Source organism: Carassius auratus, chromosome 24 (assembly GCF_003368295.1).
Source record: "Carassius auratus strain Wakin chromosome 24, ASM336829v1, whole genome shotgun sequence".
Lineage (NCBI taxonomy): Eukaryota > Metazoa > Chordata > Actinopteri > Cypriniformes > Cyprinidae > Carassius > Carassius auratus.
In genome coordinates this window covers 15,853,362-15,870,112 of record NC_039266.1, presented here as the reverse complement: position 1 = coordinate 15,870,112, position 16,751 = coordinate 15,853,362, and the positions used below count along the sequence as shown (strand labels likewise).

The following is a 16,751-nucleotide window of genomic DNA, read 5'->3' as shown; positions in this document are numbered from 1 at the left end:
ACTCAGAGGTATATGCAAATTATAAGTTTGTAGAGTTTCTAGCAAAGTTCATGAGCTAGAGAAAGAACAATAGCAAGAGTGCTGATACTAGCACATTGGTTCGGGTCCAAACTATGGTGATGAAGTCAGCAGAGTCTTCCCACCCTGCACACCCTTTACCCCAGATCAGGTCAGAGGACACATGGACACACTACCCCTGCTGAGGGTGTCTATAAACAGAAGCTGCAGGTGAGATGCACTGTGAAAGTCACTCTTATGCAAAACGGCATCACCCCAGCTGGGATCTCAGAGTGGCCCCTTTCACATTTCTTCATGAGGACCTATAATTAACTTCATTTTGAAAAATAAATAAATAAATAAATAGAAAACTAAACACACATAATCACTTCTCATGGTCTGGTGGAGATATCGACTACAACATATTGACGTGAAGACAGCACATGGTCGAGTCTTGGCCAATCACAGTGCTGTTTCAGATGGAGCTAGGCCAATCACGTCACTCCATGCCCTGTGACAGATGACAACACGGCTTAGCCCCGCCCACCCCACAGAGCCACCATCTGCCTACTCAGCATCCATATGCACACTGTGACACACCACTGCGAGTCACTTTTCCCCAGATTATTAGTTTTCCCTTGGTGTTTGTGTGTGTGGTTATGGCTGTGTCTGTGTGCACTCTCAAGAACATTGGCTGCCACATTCCCTCTTAAAAATGACAGCTAGATCTCACCTCCACTCCTAATAACTTCACACACAGGGCGACTAGTCCCAGTGAGAAAACCCACTCACCTACACACACATACACATACAGCATACACAGGGCTGACACAAACTCCCACACACCTACACTCTGACTAAAGGTAGAGGACCAACACACTCATTATACGCACACAGACAATCACACACACACAAACGCTCACCTAGCATGTGGGCGTAAGTATACATTCTGCTTCTGCACACCATGACCTGGTGCTTTCAGTGAAAACTCGTTATGTAAGACTCTACCTGCAATGATCACAGAGACCTTGATCGAGCCAAGAACTGATGAAAGCAGCCAGGTCTTGAAGAATGACTCTTTGTTACTTTGTTTGAGCAACAGAAAATAAAAGGAACACAGACACTGTGCGATATTCCTCACAATCTCTGAGTTTGGCCTGATCCAGACTGTCACACTCAAAAAGAGACATTCTTAGACAAAGAGAAAGAACCTGATTGAGACATGTTGGATAAAAGGCACACATACTACCACTCAGCTCAATAGCAAAGAAACTTTTGTAAAGGCACAAAAAAAAGTTTCTTAAATAGTATTTTTGTCTTGTTTCGCAGGTAACGGACTTAAAACATGAGCAATGTTTTTGAGAAGCAGGACTAAATGTATTTTTATTAATCCATTACCTAAAACAGAAGACTATTATGCTTACCAACCCTGCTGATCAAAATACAGTATTTATTTAAAATACAGTATATATTTAAAATACAGTATATATTTTTACAATTCAAAATAACTTTTCTATTTGAATATATTTTAAAATGTTATTTATTCTTCAGATGGCAAAGCTGAATTTTTAAATTCAAACTCAAAAAAGACCCACCGGACCTCAAACATTTGAACAATGTTTTCAAAGGTTATTTTAGTAAATACATTGAAAAACAAGACAAAAATATTTACAGTACGACTCTATTGGTGGCTGCAAAAAAAGTCCCACCTTTAAATCCAAAAAACCAATCACTTAATCACACATAAGCTTGGCAGACAGTTTTGGAGATGACCTGCGCAGTACTAGCATGACCACAAACTGCCTACAGAATAAACCAACTCCCTTCAGAATACTTGAACAGAAGACATACTACTCACATGGTAAAGAGAGGTGGAGTCTGGGTTAGGCGTGTTCATGGATTCCTGACGGAGCACCTCCATTTGAAGGGTTGGGAGGAGGGCGTAGTGGGTGGGGCTCCCGCTCTTTTCGCTCTTCTTCTTGCCACGTTTTCCCGTGTCTCTCTTCATGCTACGCCCAGCCAGATCAGCCGCCTTCTCATCACTTACATACCGCAACAGAGTGTTTTCTGAGAGGGAGAAAGAACAATATCTTTAATAACAGTAGCTGACAGTCCCAACTCAAGCTTTCAAAACTTCTGTGTTTCATGGAAAAAGAAAGTAATATGGTTGAAAAAAATGAGGGTGAGTAAATGAAGGCAGGAATGTCATTGTTCAACTGTTCCTTTAAATGCATTTTTTCCAACAATGTTACCATTTTTATGGTTAATCGGTCATTATAGATTTCGTTTGGCCTGTTCAGTAAATCAAAATTACATTTGTACATCCAACCCTTCTCAAACAGTACACCCATTTTCCAGGCTGTACTGTGTCAAATCACTGAATAAGCTCACATCAGTATTCCATCAATCAAGCATCCCAAACCTCTCTCGAAATACTCTAAACCTCAGTTGGCCAATCACAATGATTCATTCCCTCAGTAGAGGTCTATCATTAGCACTACTTAAGCCTTGTGCACTCTTCCCAAATCAGTCGAATCCAATCAAACTCTATAGGCTTATTCTTGCCTAATGAGCATAACAAGCCGATTGGTCACAGCCATATTAGTGAGCCAAACCAACGGGCTCCCAGCAGTCCAGATTTTTACTCGTCTGTTCATTTAGGAACCACCGCAGCCATTGTTGGGTTTCCCTCCACTCACACCCATGACCACCGTTGCCCGGCAGCAGCCAATGGGACGTGAAACACTCAGGAGAGCTCCTGTCAGAGTTACCATGGCAACAGCATGCTTCCAGAAGAAGTTCCCTCTTCTTTATAGCTCAGAATGGAAAAGTTGAAGAGGTGGCAGATTTTAAATGGCATACAGTACGTTCACCTAGACAGGGTACACAACCTCGCAGAGTCATTATAAATCATTATTTAATTAATTGTAACTTCTTGAGTTTAAAAAATGTAATATACTGCCATATAAAACTCATTAAATTTGTAAATAAAGTAGATGGATCTAAAATATCAGTCTGGATGATCCATCAGTAACAATGTAATTTTTTTTTTTTCAAATTTTTTCAATAATAATAATACTTTTTATTACTTAATATTATTTTATAATAACAACAATAATATTTGTCAAACTGTGCAGGAAATGTTTCTTTTTTGTTTCATATTTTTATTCAGTTAATAATAAATAAAAATAATATTAATAATAATTATAATATAATTGTATTATATTATAATTTTATTATATAATAATAAAAACTTAAAATGTATCCATCCAAAAACACAATTAAATTTCAAATTATGCAGCCGTTCTCTTTTCTCTTTGTTTTTTGAAAAGCATGCCCCAAAACTGAATGTATGAAATTTCTTCATTTTGAATACATTGCCAATAATACAGAAGACGACTTTGGTAGAACACCCATTCTGACAGTAAAAAAAACCTATCACTGCTACACAGAAATGACAAATTACCAAGATTTCCGAGCAGTAATTGACCTTAATACATCTTTATCCTTTCTGACCCTCCCTCCACTCTCACATTGTATCACAATCTTCTTCCTACATCCCTCTTGCAATCTCCTTCGAGTGCCTCTTTCTAATTTCACCATCTTTCTTGCTCTCAGCTAAACACCATCTGGCAGCCTCACCTCCAGCATTTTCTCCCCGGAGTTTTAAGGAAAAGAGGGAACCGGAAAAGCAAGGAAATAAGAGAGCTATCAAGGCGCTAATCTCCGAAACAATGCGGATAGACAGAGCTGCTTAACGGGATCAAATAGCAGCCAGGAGACACAGCCAGGTGATCATCCACCCCCTCGCTCAAAAAACACACATATAAAGAAACACAAATGCCACAAAGAAGAGAGAAGAGATGGGTTTGGGCAACAGCAATCCTGGAGGAGACCACCGAAAGAAAACAAACACGTTAGCGTGGGAAAGCAGTAAGACACGACATGAGTGAGTCAAAACAAAAGATGCTGCCCCCGCAGCCTCAATGAAGATGGTGATGAGGAAGTGACGGAGATTGACTAACCAGCCAAACTTTACCCCGAACTTATAATTATGAACACAGTAAGTAAAATGTTGATGAAAGAGCTTCATTGACATTATCTGTCTACGTTCTTGCAGTCCAACTATTTCTGTCGGGGAGTTCTGGACTGTTTTTCTAAAGCAGGAGCCAATTGAGACGGTCTCGGGCCTAGAGCACACTGGCTCTGTGTTGGTGCTCAGAGACTGCCACTGTTATCCTGGCACTGCATGCAGCGTGGCCACAAGAAGTAATCAGCAATGCCCAGCGCAGTTCAGAACCACGGCGCAGCGAGGAGAATTCGATTCATGGAGAAGAGCTCAGCTCAACATCAATCCTGAATAAGAGCCATGAGAATGTAATAACACAGCAACAGTGAGTAACAATGAAGGAAAATCCAGGCAGAATGAGACAAAACTGAGAAAGAAGAAGAACAGATGGAAAACAAAGATGCATTTGAAAGTAAAGAAGATATTCTATATATATATAAATAGGGTCCATTTTAATGTTTTTATATTTATATGTGTTATACATATATATTATACAATAATATACAATATATACATATATATATTATTTAACATTTTTGCTCATCTGATACTGATTTAATACTACAACCCACTTTTCATGATTCAGTATAATTCTGGTGGTTAAAATCAAGAAAGAGAAGCTGGCATAAAAATTCAAGGGGTGTCAACAGTTCCCTCCAGTAGTCAATGCTATCTTATACTATTTTTTTTTTTACTATTTTTAATTAATTCATCAACATTTATTATACACGCTGTTTTATGGACTCATATTAATGAAGAGATTAAATGGAATATTTGTACTGTTAAAAACTCCAGGACCATTTAAAACAAAGCAATAAAACTTAATTATGACAAAAAGTGTTTGGACAGTTCCTGGTAGTCAGCCACACCCACAAACTAATAACTTATCATATATATATATATATATATATATATATATATATATATATATATATATATATATGATCATTTTCAGATAATTTCAGACCACAGAATCAATATGAAATTATAATGAATAAGAAGAGTAAAGTCTATGAAAAGACTATCAAATTTAATTTAATTCTGATTGTAAATTCATCAGATTTAAATGTTTTATTAAAACAGTTTTTAATAACATTTTATTAACTAATAATGTTATTAAACCCAAAACTACTGATGTTGTATTAAAAATTGCGTCAAATACCTAGAAACAGAGAAAAGCAGCACACCTAAGAGTAAGGAGGAGTAAAAAGGATAATAAGCATGTGTATTTACAGTACTGTGACTGACACAAACTCACCTCTCCGACCTTCTCTCTTCATTCTAGCTGGGTCCTCGTATTCAGGAACCCAGTTATACTCTACAGGCATAGAGATGGGCCTCAGACGACCTGAAAGCATAGACATCCACATATACACATATCACTTTCTGTGTGTGTGTTAGTGTGTGTGTGTGTGTGTGTGTGTGTGTGTGTGTGTGTGTGTGTAAGACAGGGAGCAGAAAGATTGGAAGTAAAATGACAGTTCACAATCCATTTTCTCCACAGACGCTAAGGTAAGTCTGTGCGAGTGTGTGTTGTGTAAGACAGACTGTCACAGTTTCATGTGTCCTCTCATTTTCTAGGGAAGCAGCGGGCATGGAGTGTGTCAGCAGTTCTGTGCCACTGCAGAGGCTCATGTTGGCATTTAACGACTAGAGCTGTGTTCTTTGATTCTGGATATAATGCTACCACACACACACAGAGACACACACAGAGACACACACACAGACACACATTCACAACAAAGTGCAGCCCAGCTCCCTGGAGTTTAATTACAGAAAATCTGAAAACCAACTCCCCTATGGAGGATACTTGTTATAAGACATACTCGCTTTATAAACCATCAAGAAACATACAATCACACAACTGCAAAATATATAGGATACTTTACAGAAATTATATAAGCAGAAGCTTCCAAAACCAGTTCTTTAGCTGGATCTAACTGAACTTAGGTATGCAACATAATTGGAGTAAATAGTGTTTTGGTCATTATGTGTGGTTTTATAATCAGCAGATGTTCATAGAGGTTTGGTCTGTGTCTTGAATTAGTTGTCAATATGTATATGGTGGGTCAATATTTAGTCTCTCGGGCATCTGCTGTAAAAGCTAGCAAAAAATAAATAATCATTTTATGGTGTGCAGAAAGGAAGAACCACATTTCCCATGCTAAAAGAATGAATAACCCTGATGTACCATCTAAGCTTGTTCAGAAATGTGCTCATAGACAAAACATTTTGTGTGTGTGTTTGTTTGTGTACCGTAAGTGGGTGTGCTGTCTCGACGGGACGTTGTGGGTCCATGGCTGGGGTCGTACTCGTAGCAGTAAAGAACGGCTTCTTCTTCCATGAGAGGAAATCGTCGTCTGTACTCTTGATCCAGGAATGAGTTTGGTGACTCTGAACCTTTTGCAACAGGGACCCCGCCTTCACTCAGGAGACCGCCTTTTTCATCTCTAAAAGCACAGCATTACAATATGTATTTAGATTTTACTGTATGTATTAAAACATATATCTGTATTAATATATATTAAAATGTTACTTGTTCCTGTGATGGCTTAGCTAAATTTCTTCAGTGTCACATTCTTTAGAAATCATGATTTGGGGCTCAAAAAAAATATTTTATATTACTATCAATGTTGAAAACAGTTTAACATTTTTGTAGAATAAAAAGCGAAAAAAAGCAAACAATTTATTTGAAACAGAAAAATGTGTAATATTGTTAAAAAAAAAAAAAAAATCAAGTCATTTTTTTATCAATGTAATGTGTGAATAAAAATATATATATTTTTTTTCTTATTGTCCCCACACTTTTAAATAGTTGAGTAGATTAAATTTTACACAGAAATTTCTGAATGTTATATTTTTTACTTTTGCAACTAAGGAAAACCTTAAATATTTTGTCTAAAAAATGTAAAGTGAATTCAGGCATTTGTAACTGTAAACATTTGCTAACATTTACATTTAACATTGTCATTAAATAATTGGTGTTTTTAAAGATTAATTTTACATAAGCAATAGATGATGGCAAAAATAATCTAAATGCAAAATTGTACAATTATGTAGACCCTATTGTTCAATAAATAGAAAAACTGATATATGGAATGGAAATAAATAGAAATACTGATATAGGAAATGAATGCTGCAAAAACAGATCATTCACAAAACGCAACATTGATGTCACAACCATTGGCTTTTTAAGACCACTAAACCTATTCAGTTTTCTGCAATAGTATGAATTATGCCCATACAGAAAGGTTAGCCAATAAAAACATGCATATTCAAATATGTTTGCTTGTATCGAACATACAGTAGCATAATTAGCAGCTTGTTTCATTCTAAAAACGTTGGACAAAATACAATACGATACGAGTTTTTGATGTAAGAAACACTGACTAAGAATTCAAGTGAATTTCAAGCCAAAAAGCAGCTGAAGTGTAAAAAAATCCTTTCCTGGATGAGCTTACCTGGGTATGTAAGGCTCGGATGGAGGGGGCGGGATATACAGGTCTTGGAGGGCGGAGCTATCACGCTTGGAGGGTGTGCTGATAGTGCTTGTGGGTGTGGCCGAGCTGCTGGTGGGACTCCTGGGAACGACTGGCTGCTGGGCAGGTAAGATCATTTGATTAAAGACCAAAGTTCACATCTACTATGAGCTGGTAAAATGTCTGAGAGGACAACTAAACGTGATAATGGATCTCTGTTCCAGGACGTGACCCAGACACTATATCTGCAGACATTCACAAGGGCGAGGGATAGAAACAGTACACCGGGATCTCTGGGTCATGATGCTTTGACATAATGAGTGGGAGCCTATGGAAACATTTGCAGCATCTCCAGAGAACACAATGGTTTCAAAGACTATAGACGTGTGATTAGTGTCTCCAGTGAGCTGAATGCCTTGGAACAGGGGTTGTGACACAGACTGCACAGACATGACATGCACAAAGAGGCATGTGCATATAATCAGTGAAATGAGCATGTGAGATGACAGCCACCAAGATGGAGATGTACACAGATCTGTTTGGGCAAAACAGCTAAAAGTTTAGTCTAGAGTCAACAAGTCTAGAACCAAACTTGAATCCTTCACGGAAAGCTGATTAAAGCTAATCTGCTCTCGCTGGCAAGATCATTGGCTTGCACACTTTCGCAACACTTCTAAGGCAGGTTAGTGATGTTACTGCGAATGACTTAATAAGCACCGTAAGACCCACAAAGGCAACTCGGATATCCAAAAGTCCTGTTATTTACACAAAATAAACTATTTTCAGTCAGAAGTTGGACGTTTGAATGTAAAACAAGCGCATTATGGGAAATGGAGTTAGAGGAGTCAGTTCCCTACCTAAGATGAGACCAGGGAGCGGGTGGCAGATAAAGGGGGAAAGTGCAGCCCAAAACGATGAAGCTTTTGGGACAGGGCGATCTGAATCCTACCTGGAGGGCCAGGGGCTTCCATCTCATGTTCTTTAGTAGGGCTGGGGCGGAGGTGAGCGTGCTCTGGGGACGCTTTTTCAGGGTCAATGTCACACCGGCAGGGTCCCCTCGCAGAGAGCTTACCAAGTTTTTCAACTGCCAGCCCACCTACAGCAACAAACACAGGGTCAACATACACAGACTCGACAAGAACGCCACACAGAGACATCACCTGACAAGGAACTGCCAGGAAATCCTAAGACACCTCTCTCTATATCCGGTAAATATGGAGAGAATATACTGTTACTACATATCACACACACATACACTTCCTGACACACTGTACATGTTGAATAAGTTTACGATGTGAAATGAGTGTACACTAATGAGGCGTGATGCTTGCTAATCATTTAATTGATTCCACATTAAAATCTGCGGTACAACTTGACATTCCCGGTAAAATGTCAATATTTGAGCCTTCGGTTCTTCATAAATTATGTATAATCATGAATTCTGAAGCATGAAAAATTAACTAAATACCTATTGTGGAGAAGAATTATAAATGACAATACTGGCCATATTTTACTAGACATTAATGAAAGATAATAAAAGATAAACATGAAGTATATACACTGACTACTTTTTATTGTTAAAATATTTATGTTAGACTGTTATGAAAATGCTTACTGAGCCAGCAAGTGAAGCTAATAGCTGGAGGCAGCTCTAAAATAATGTGACCCACTATATGCAAACTCTACATTTTTAAAGATGTTTACATTACTGATGAATTATTAAACTACATAAATTCATAACATTTCACAGCTTAGTAAAGTAATAAGGCTGTGCAGTGTACCACAAGTGATTTTACTATGGTTAAGATGTACTGTTAGATAATACAAGGCCACTTAACCATGATAAAAATAATTGTACATCATCACTGACTCAAGTGGCTTATTACAGTGACAAAAGCAACAATATAAAACAGGGGTTAAAATAAAATAAAATAAAAAGGTCTTTAAACATTAAAAATAGAATTGCTTTTATATTACAGGAAGTGGTCCCTCAAAAGGGAATCATAAATATATTTGGGGATCTGTGGCATCATAAAGTTTAAAACACTGTGATAAAAGTAGTTCAATGTTTGATGTTCAATAATTAACTTAATTATTTATGAATAATCGCAATAAACAATTGCTGTTAGTTCATATAGTTTTTTTTATTTGATATGCAACAGAAAGGATTACCTTTATAATAAATCCTCATTAATCACTACAATGTCAGCATATGAAAAGAGGTGAAATTAAGTAATAAACACGCATTCAAACTTTTGTTTTTCTATCATAGTGGACACTTTTGATTTATTATAGTTATCCTGAGCTAATGATACTTTCTATCTCCTAGCCTTACCCTCACAGAAACCTTTCTGCATTTTCTGAATTTCTTTAAGACATTATTTATTATGTTTATTAAGCAGTTTACTGTTGGCTGGTTTAAGGTTTAACTATCCTTTAATATCCTTATGGGGACATTGAGTATCCACAATGTAGGCAAAACGTGACCCACACACAGTTTACACTTACCATGTTCTTCAACAAACAGAAATAACCACAATACACACACACACACACACACACACAAACACACTGAGATGGGCTGGACATTCAGACCTGATCCCATAGCATACAGATACTATCACTGAGGTGACATATCAAGTTGCTCCCACAATGCACCATTCTTGAGTATTGTCATGGTAATTATTTGTCTTTGTGTTTTTTGCTACAAGCCAAATTCGTATCGCTTATCACACATTAGAAGCGCTTTTACCCAATTATGAAGGTGACAACAGTCTAATTACATGAGGATTAATGAGACCTTAGTGTTGCTGATGTTTCATCACAAAACAAGCTCAGCATCCCTCCCCATAGCGACAAGATGACTTAACACAAACAAGAAAAAAACTTGAATTCTGATGCCTTGACGTAAAAACCATCATGCAAAGACCATCATAAATCTAAATATCAACGTCATTGTGGGACATTTAGCAGCCTGCAGATTCCTTAACTTCATAAAACATGCCCCACTTGAGAATACAATTCAAAGATTCAACAAATTATTCAGCACCTTATGCACATCAAACACTAAGGAAGACATTTCAAACAGAATTGATTTGACAAGCTACACTCCGTGCGCTATTAATTGTACACAGATGTACGCAGAAAAGGGAACTCCACAGGGTACGATCATTGGAGTACCTATTGACGCACTCCATATGCACGCACAGAAATCTCTTAAATTCGACCATCCTTAAAAACCCACTTCCCTTCATTACATTTACAGCCTCTTATGCCCTTTAAACACTCTCCAGTCTCACTCAGAAACGCAGTCTAAAGCATAACACACTCAATCAGCATTGTGAATTCAGTCAAACTGGAATATAGTTGCCTTAGTCAGAAAGGAGCTAAAAATACATCTAGTAATATCTAGTTTTAAAGCTCTTGGTGCTTTAACAAGGACACATCAAAGCCCTCAAATTCATATGCAGCTAATTTTTTTGTTCTATAATTCACAAACTTAAAGGAAAGGGCCAACTGTTGTTGAATATCAAGTGAAACTTACATATATATAGGGAACGAAATTGATAGATGGATGGATGGATGATAAAATAGAAGAATAAATGAGGCAAACAGAGTAAGTGACTGATGAGAGACTGACACTCACCACTGTCTGATGGTTCACCTGGATGACCTCGTCACCTGCGTGGATCTTCTTACAGCGATCTGCTGGAGACTAAGAAAGTGACGGAAAAATGGAGAGGTATAAAAAGACAGAATAATATTGGGACAAACTTATTTACATAGTTGCTTTTATCCAAACCAATTTACATTGCATTCTGGTTTCACATTGTCACTTATGCTTTGCATTTATTTGATAAAAAAAATAGATACAGTAATAACCAATACAGTAATATTGTGAAATAATCTTATTTAGACAGAAAAATCTGTCTGAGACACAGAAGACATCTCAAATTGTTATTAATTTAATCTCAATGTGGTCTAAGATATGCAACTGAAATATGACATATAATATAAATATCATGGTGCTTCTTTTCTATGGGTACTGCATATTGCAGTATAGCGTGTGATTCCACCCACTATTAGAGCTACAACAAAAACCAAGAGCTTTCAGTCACATGATCTGTGGATCTTTATTTAGAGCACTCTTGTCTGTATAGCTCTCTCGTTCTCTCTCTCCTGCTCTTTAATTTGAGCCTGTGCAGTAACAGCGGTACAATCAATTGCTGAGATTCATTACTTTTATCTGCAGCATGCAGGACATTATAAAAGACACATGAATTAGAGCGCACACATTAACACCGACTGGCTCTTACCCCCTCTGTGGTTCCTGTGATAACATGAAGCCCATCATATGTGGATTTGATGTACATTCCCTTAAGATATAAAAGACACAGGATGAAATTAATAGACTATAATGAATAATCTCCTCACCTCTTCCTCTTTCTGTCTTATGCACACATTGAAGAACACTTCAAAATGCTTTCAGTCTATTCATGTATATAAAGAGATTTTTGAACATAAGCATGCATTCACACACACACACACACTTGCTCATTAGAACAAAGACCAATGCTGAGGAAGTTATTTTGAAACTGCTTGGCAAGATATACAAGCCGCTTATACATTTCAATTAGTTAAGCTACAGTCAAGCTTCACTGCTAACAAAAGGATACCATTACATATTCATTCAAAAGTTCTGGGGTTCTAAGATTTTTCAAAAGCATAAGTTTTCTCAAGATCTCATATACTCACCAAGGATGCATTATTTTCTCTATATATACTGTATAAATATATAATACAGGTGCATCTCAACAAATTAGAATTGTGTCACTCGTGTATTAAATAAATTCAATGCACACAGACTGAAGTAGTTTAAGTCTTTGTTTTTTAGTTTTTTAAATTGTGATGATTTTGGCTCACATTTAACAAAAACTCACCAATTCTCAACAAATTAGAATACTTCATCAGACCAATAAAAAAACTTTTTTAGTGAATTGTTGGCATTCTGGAAAGTATGCTCATTTACTGTACATGTACTCAGAACTTAGGGTCTTCTTTAATTGCTGCCTCAATTTGGCATCGCGTGGATGTGGTCAGTTTGTGGCACTGCTGAGGTGGTATGGAGGCATAGGTTTCTTTGACAGTGGCCTTCAGCTCACCTGCATTTTTTGGTCTCTGGTTTCTCATTTTCCTTTTGACAATATTGCATTGATTTTCTATGGGGTTCAGGTCTGGTGAGTTTGCTGGCCAGTCAAGCACACCAACACCATGGTCATTTAACCAAATTTCAGTACTTTTGGCAGAATGGGCAGGTGCCAAATACTGCTGGAAAATGAAATCAGCATCTTCAAAAAGCTGGTCAGCAGAAGGAAGCATGAAGTTCTCCAAAATTTCTTGGTAAACAGGTGCAGTGACTTCGATTTTCCAAAAAACACAATGGACCAACACCAGCAGATGACACTGCACCCCAAATCACAGACTGTGGAAACTTAACACTGGACTTAAAGTAACTTGGGCTATGAGCTTCTCCACCCTTCCTCCAGACTCTAGAACCTTGGTTTCCAAATTAAATACAAAACTTGCTCTCATCTAAAAAGACGACTTTGGACCACTGGGCAACAGTCCAGTTGTTCTTCTCCTGAACCCAGGTAAGATGCCTCTGACATTGTCTGTGGTTCAGGAGTGGCTTAACAAGAGGAATATGACAACTGTAGCCAAATTCCTTGACATGTCTGTGTGCCTTGACCACAGCCTCAGTCCATTCCTTGTGATGTTCACTCAAATCCTTGAATCGATTTTGCAATCCTCATAAGGCTGCTGTTCTCTCGGTTGGTTGTGCATCTTTTTCTTCCACACCTTTTCCTTCCACTCAACGTTCTGTTAATATGCTTTGATATAGCACTCTGTGAACAGCCAGCTTCTTTGGGATTGAATGTTTGTGGCTTACCCTCCTGGTGAAGGGTGTCAAATGACTGTCAGATCAGCAGTCTTCCCCATGATTGTGTAGCCTAGTGAACCAAACTGAGAGTTCATTTTGAAGGCTCAGGAAACCTTTGCAGGTGTTTTGAGTTGATTAGCTGATTGGCATGTCACCTTATTCTAATTTGGTGAGTTTTTGTCAAATGTGAGCCAAAATCATCACAATTAAAAGAACCAAAAACTTGCATTGAATTTATTTAATACATACTGTCAAGATGTATTGTCAAGAGAAACATTTTAAACAAAAGACCAAAAAATGCAGATAAGCTGAAAGCCACTGTCAAAGAAACCTGGGCTTCCATACCACCTCAGCAGTGCCACAAACTGATCACATCCATACGATGCCAAATTGAGGCAGTAATTAAAGAAAAAGGAGCCTCTACCAAATATTGAGTACAAGATTACATGGTCCTTCAGAAATTATTCTAATATCTAGATTTATTCTAATATGCTAATTTGTATAAAACATAATTCATAGCAATAGAAAGTTCTGTAAAAAAATATATATTTTATTTAAAATCGAAATCTTTTGTCAAAGTATATGTCTTAACTGTTTCTTCTGGTCAATTTCATGCATGCTTGCTTAATACAAATATTAATTTATTTATAATAAATCTAACTAACCCCAACATTTTGAATGGAAGTTTATACTGTATTTTAGTCACTCGTAGTTATATATCTTATAATATACAATTAATAACATTTAATATATTAATAAATGATCAAATACTAATCATCAGAACTCCTGAACTACAATCAGGCAGATATGTTTACACTAAATTATTTTATTAATAATTGAATTTAAAACATAATGATAAACAGCAGTAAACAGCACAATCATCTGTAGAACAATATAATTGTGTGTAATCTTACCAGACCCTCTGTAGGTTTAATATTAGCCAGTTGAACCACCTCCAGATGTGCCGACTGGGAGACCAGGGGGTCTGACGACAGTGAGATGATGTGGTCACATACTCCAGACAATGTCTTACACTTGAGAGAGAGAAAAAAGAGGGAGAAAGCATATCAATTATTTTTCTCCACAGATATGCTGCACTGGGCGAACATTTATTAGATTTAACTCAGCATCATAGATATGATCAAATTTAGGTTTAATGTCCCGTGACCACAGAATGCATCTTTCGATGAAGTCAATATTCAACTTTTGTGGGGCACAGTTTTAATAAACAGGAGCAGTTCTGAAGCCGTTTCCGTTTGGAAAGACTTTGTTATGCCTAAAAAGACTAGGAGTAAATCTATGGGTTGGTCAGTTATGGGATAATTAGATTTGGAAAATGTGCTGCATTAATTGTCAAGAAGTTGAGTTTCATTCTGGTTTAGGTTTTTCTTCTTTTTTTGGTTTATCAGTCTCCCCTGTACTCTCGGCCCCTATTCGTTCATTATCTCAACAGCGTTATATCAAATTCTCAGCGATTATGATCAGATTTCACCTGTCTGGGATATTGGTGTAGTTCACTCAAGGTGAAGGAGGTGGGAATCGATGTTGTTTCATTTCCTGTTAACCACTGCACTATTCCTATGCTCTCCACTTTTCTCTCAACAAGCTTTTTACTGGCACGACTGTAAAGTAAATTACAAAACTACTGAGACTCTCAAGAAACTTTTCAAATACAGTAAGCAAGAAGCAAAAAGTGTTAAAAAATAGGAAATATCTATCTATCTATCTATCTATCTATCTATCTATCTATCTATCTATCTATCTATCTATCTATCTATCTATCTATCTATCTATCTGTCTGTCTGTCTGTCTGTCTGTCTGTCTGTCTGTCTGCATGTCTGTCTGTACCTACCTACCTACCTATCTAGAAAACATTACTACATAGCTATATCTATGTACAGCAGCAACACTATTATCATGCTTAGCATTTTTCACTTTGCTACTAGATTTGCAAAACATGCACCTGGATTTCTCTGCCTAGTATGACTGCAATTATATTGCGATTTGTATTTGCATTTTAGGGATCTGTAGCACTTTAATTCACTTTGTTTTATGGTTTCATCTCTCTCTCTGCTTCTGCTTTCATCTGGTGTCATTGGTGTTTTTGCTTCTCCTCCTACAGCCGGTAGCTGAGGTGGGGTGGTGCTGGGGAATGAAATCTGCTGCTAGCAGGCACAATGTGTAGGTATTTATAGCTGTGGGACTCAGTGAGAATGACAGCTGTGCCCAGCCCAGCAGTCTGTGGCGACAACAGGACCTGCCACACACACTGTTGTGTGCCAGTGTGTATGAGACGGGAATCTCACAAAGAGCCTTGCTGTGGCTCTCCTGTGACTGCAAAGGGACCTCACCTCACGGCTTGAACTAGTAAAATACATGTTCACAAAATGGTTACCTACAGCAAAAAATATAAAAACACTGAGATGAGGAATCATGTCTTTTACATGAAATAAAAACAACTATTAAAATCAATCAGCGTTGCGTTCAAAGGCTGAGATCACTGCAAAATAAATAAATAAAAAGTTGTGATCAAAATGTATATGCATTCATTTGAATCATGTATTTTAAATGATTCATCAAAAAGAAGTCCCTTAACTAGAAGTCTGTTTGAGAGTTATACTTTAAATAATGTGAAAACAATATAACATAACATAACATAACATAATATATAATCAGGAATTAAATGGTTCTTATCCTGAAAAAAAGTGTACTAACACCAAACTCAGACACAGAATTTATCAACAACTGTAAGAAAAAGCGTTATTTAATGTAAAGATTATTTCACTATAAAAAAAGATCAAAGAAGATTCTCTGGGGCCTAAAATGCAAAGACTTTAACAATCACTACAGAATGATGACTCAAATGAATCAAACATTTAAAGCATCTATTCACATCACTGTGTGCTTATAAAATTAGTCATCAGGAGTTTACGTTTTATTAATTAATTGGTTTGGAAAAGTTTATTTCTTAATTGGCAGGGAGTTGGTTGAATATAATATAATATAATATAATATAATATAATATAATTTAACCTCTTGAGACCCTGTGGCCTCATATGAGGACATTATATTTTTGTGAATTTCTCTGAGTCTGTTCATGCCACAGTTTTAGATCTGTACAGAGCACATTCAGGGCTTTTCAGAGATACCAAATGATTGGATGTTTCACATGACCACTCCCTCTCCTTGGTCATCAAAATGTCTGAAATTAATTTAATGACACTCTTATAGAAATATGATAATATTTCTATAATATATTGTAGTT

General features: G+C 37.0%; 1 protein-coding gene across 7 annotated transcripts in view; it reads right to left on the bottom strand.

Moving 5' to 3' along the window:
- Positions 1–1,803: 1,803 nt before the first annotated feature.
- Positions 1,804–16,751, bottom strand: part of LOC113042400 (connector enhancer of kinase suppressor of ras 2-like) — a 52,970-nt gene continuing 38,022 nt past the window's right edge. For 2 of the 7 annotated variants that reach the window (XM_026201253.1, XM_026201255.1), the window contains exons 6-13: positions 14,401–14,520; positions 11,862–11,921; positions 11,192–11,260; positions 8,495–8,641; positions 7,528–7,661; positions 6,323–6,516; positions 5,325–5,414; positions 1,808–2,064 (exon numbers count right to left, since the gene is read on the bottom strand). In XM_026201253.1, coding sequence (XP_026057038.1) covers positions 1,823–2,064; positions 5,325–5,414; positions 6,323–6,516; positions 7,528–7,661; positions 8,495–8,641; positions 11,192–11,260; positions 11,862–11,921; positions 14,401–14,520 — 1,056 coding nt within the window. In that variant the 3' untranslated portion in view covers positions 1,808–1,822. Of the gene's footprint in view, positions 2,065–5,324; positions 5,415–6,322; positions 6,517–7,527; positions 7,665–8,494; positions 8,642–11,191; positions 11,261–11,861; positions 11,922–14,400; positions 14,521–16,751 lie in introns of all 7 variants that reach the window. The other 5 variants (XM_026201258.1, XM_026201259.1, XM_026201252.1 and 2 more) reach the window with 4 other exon arrangements.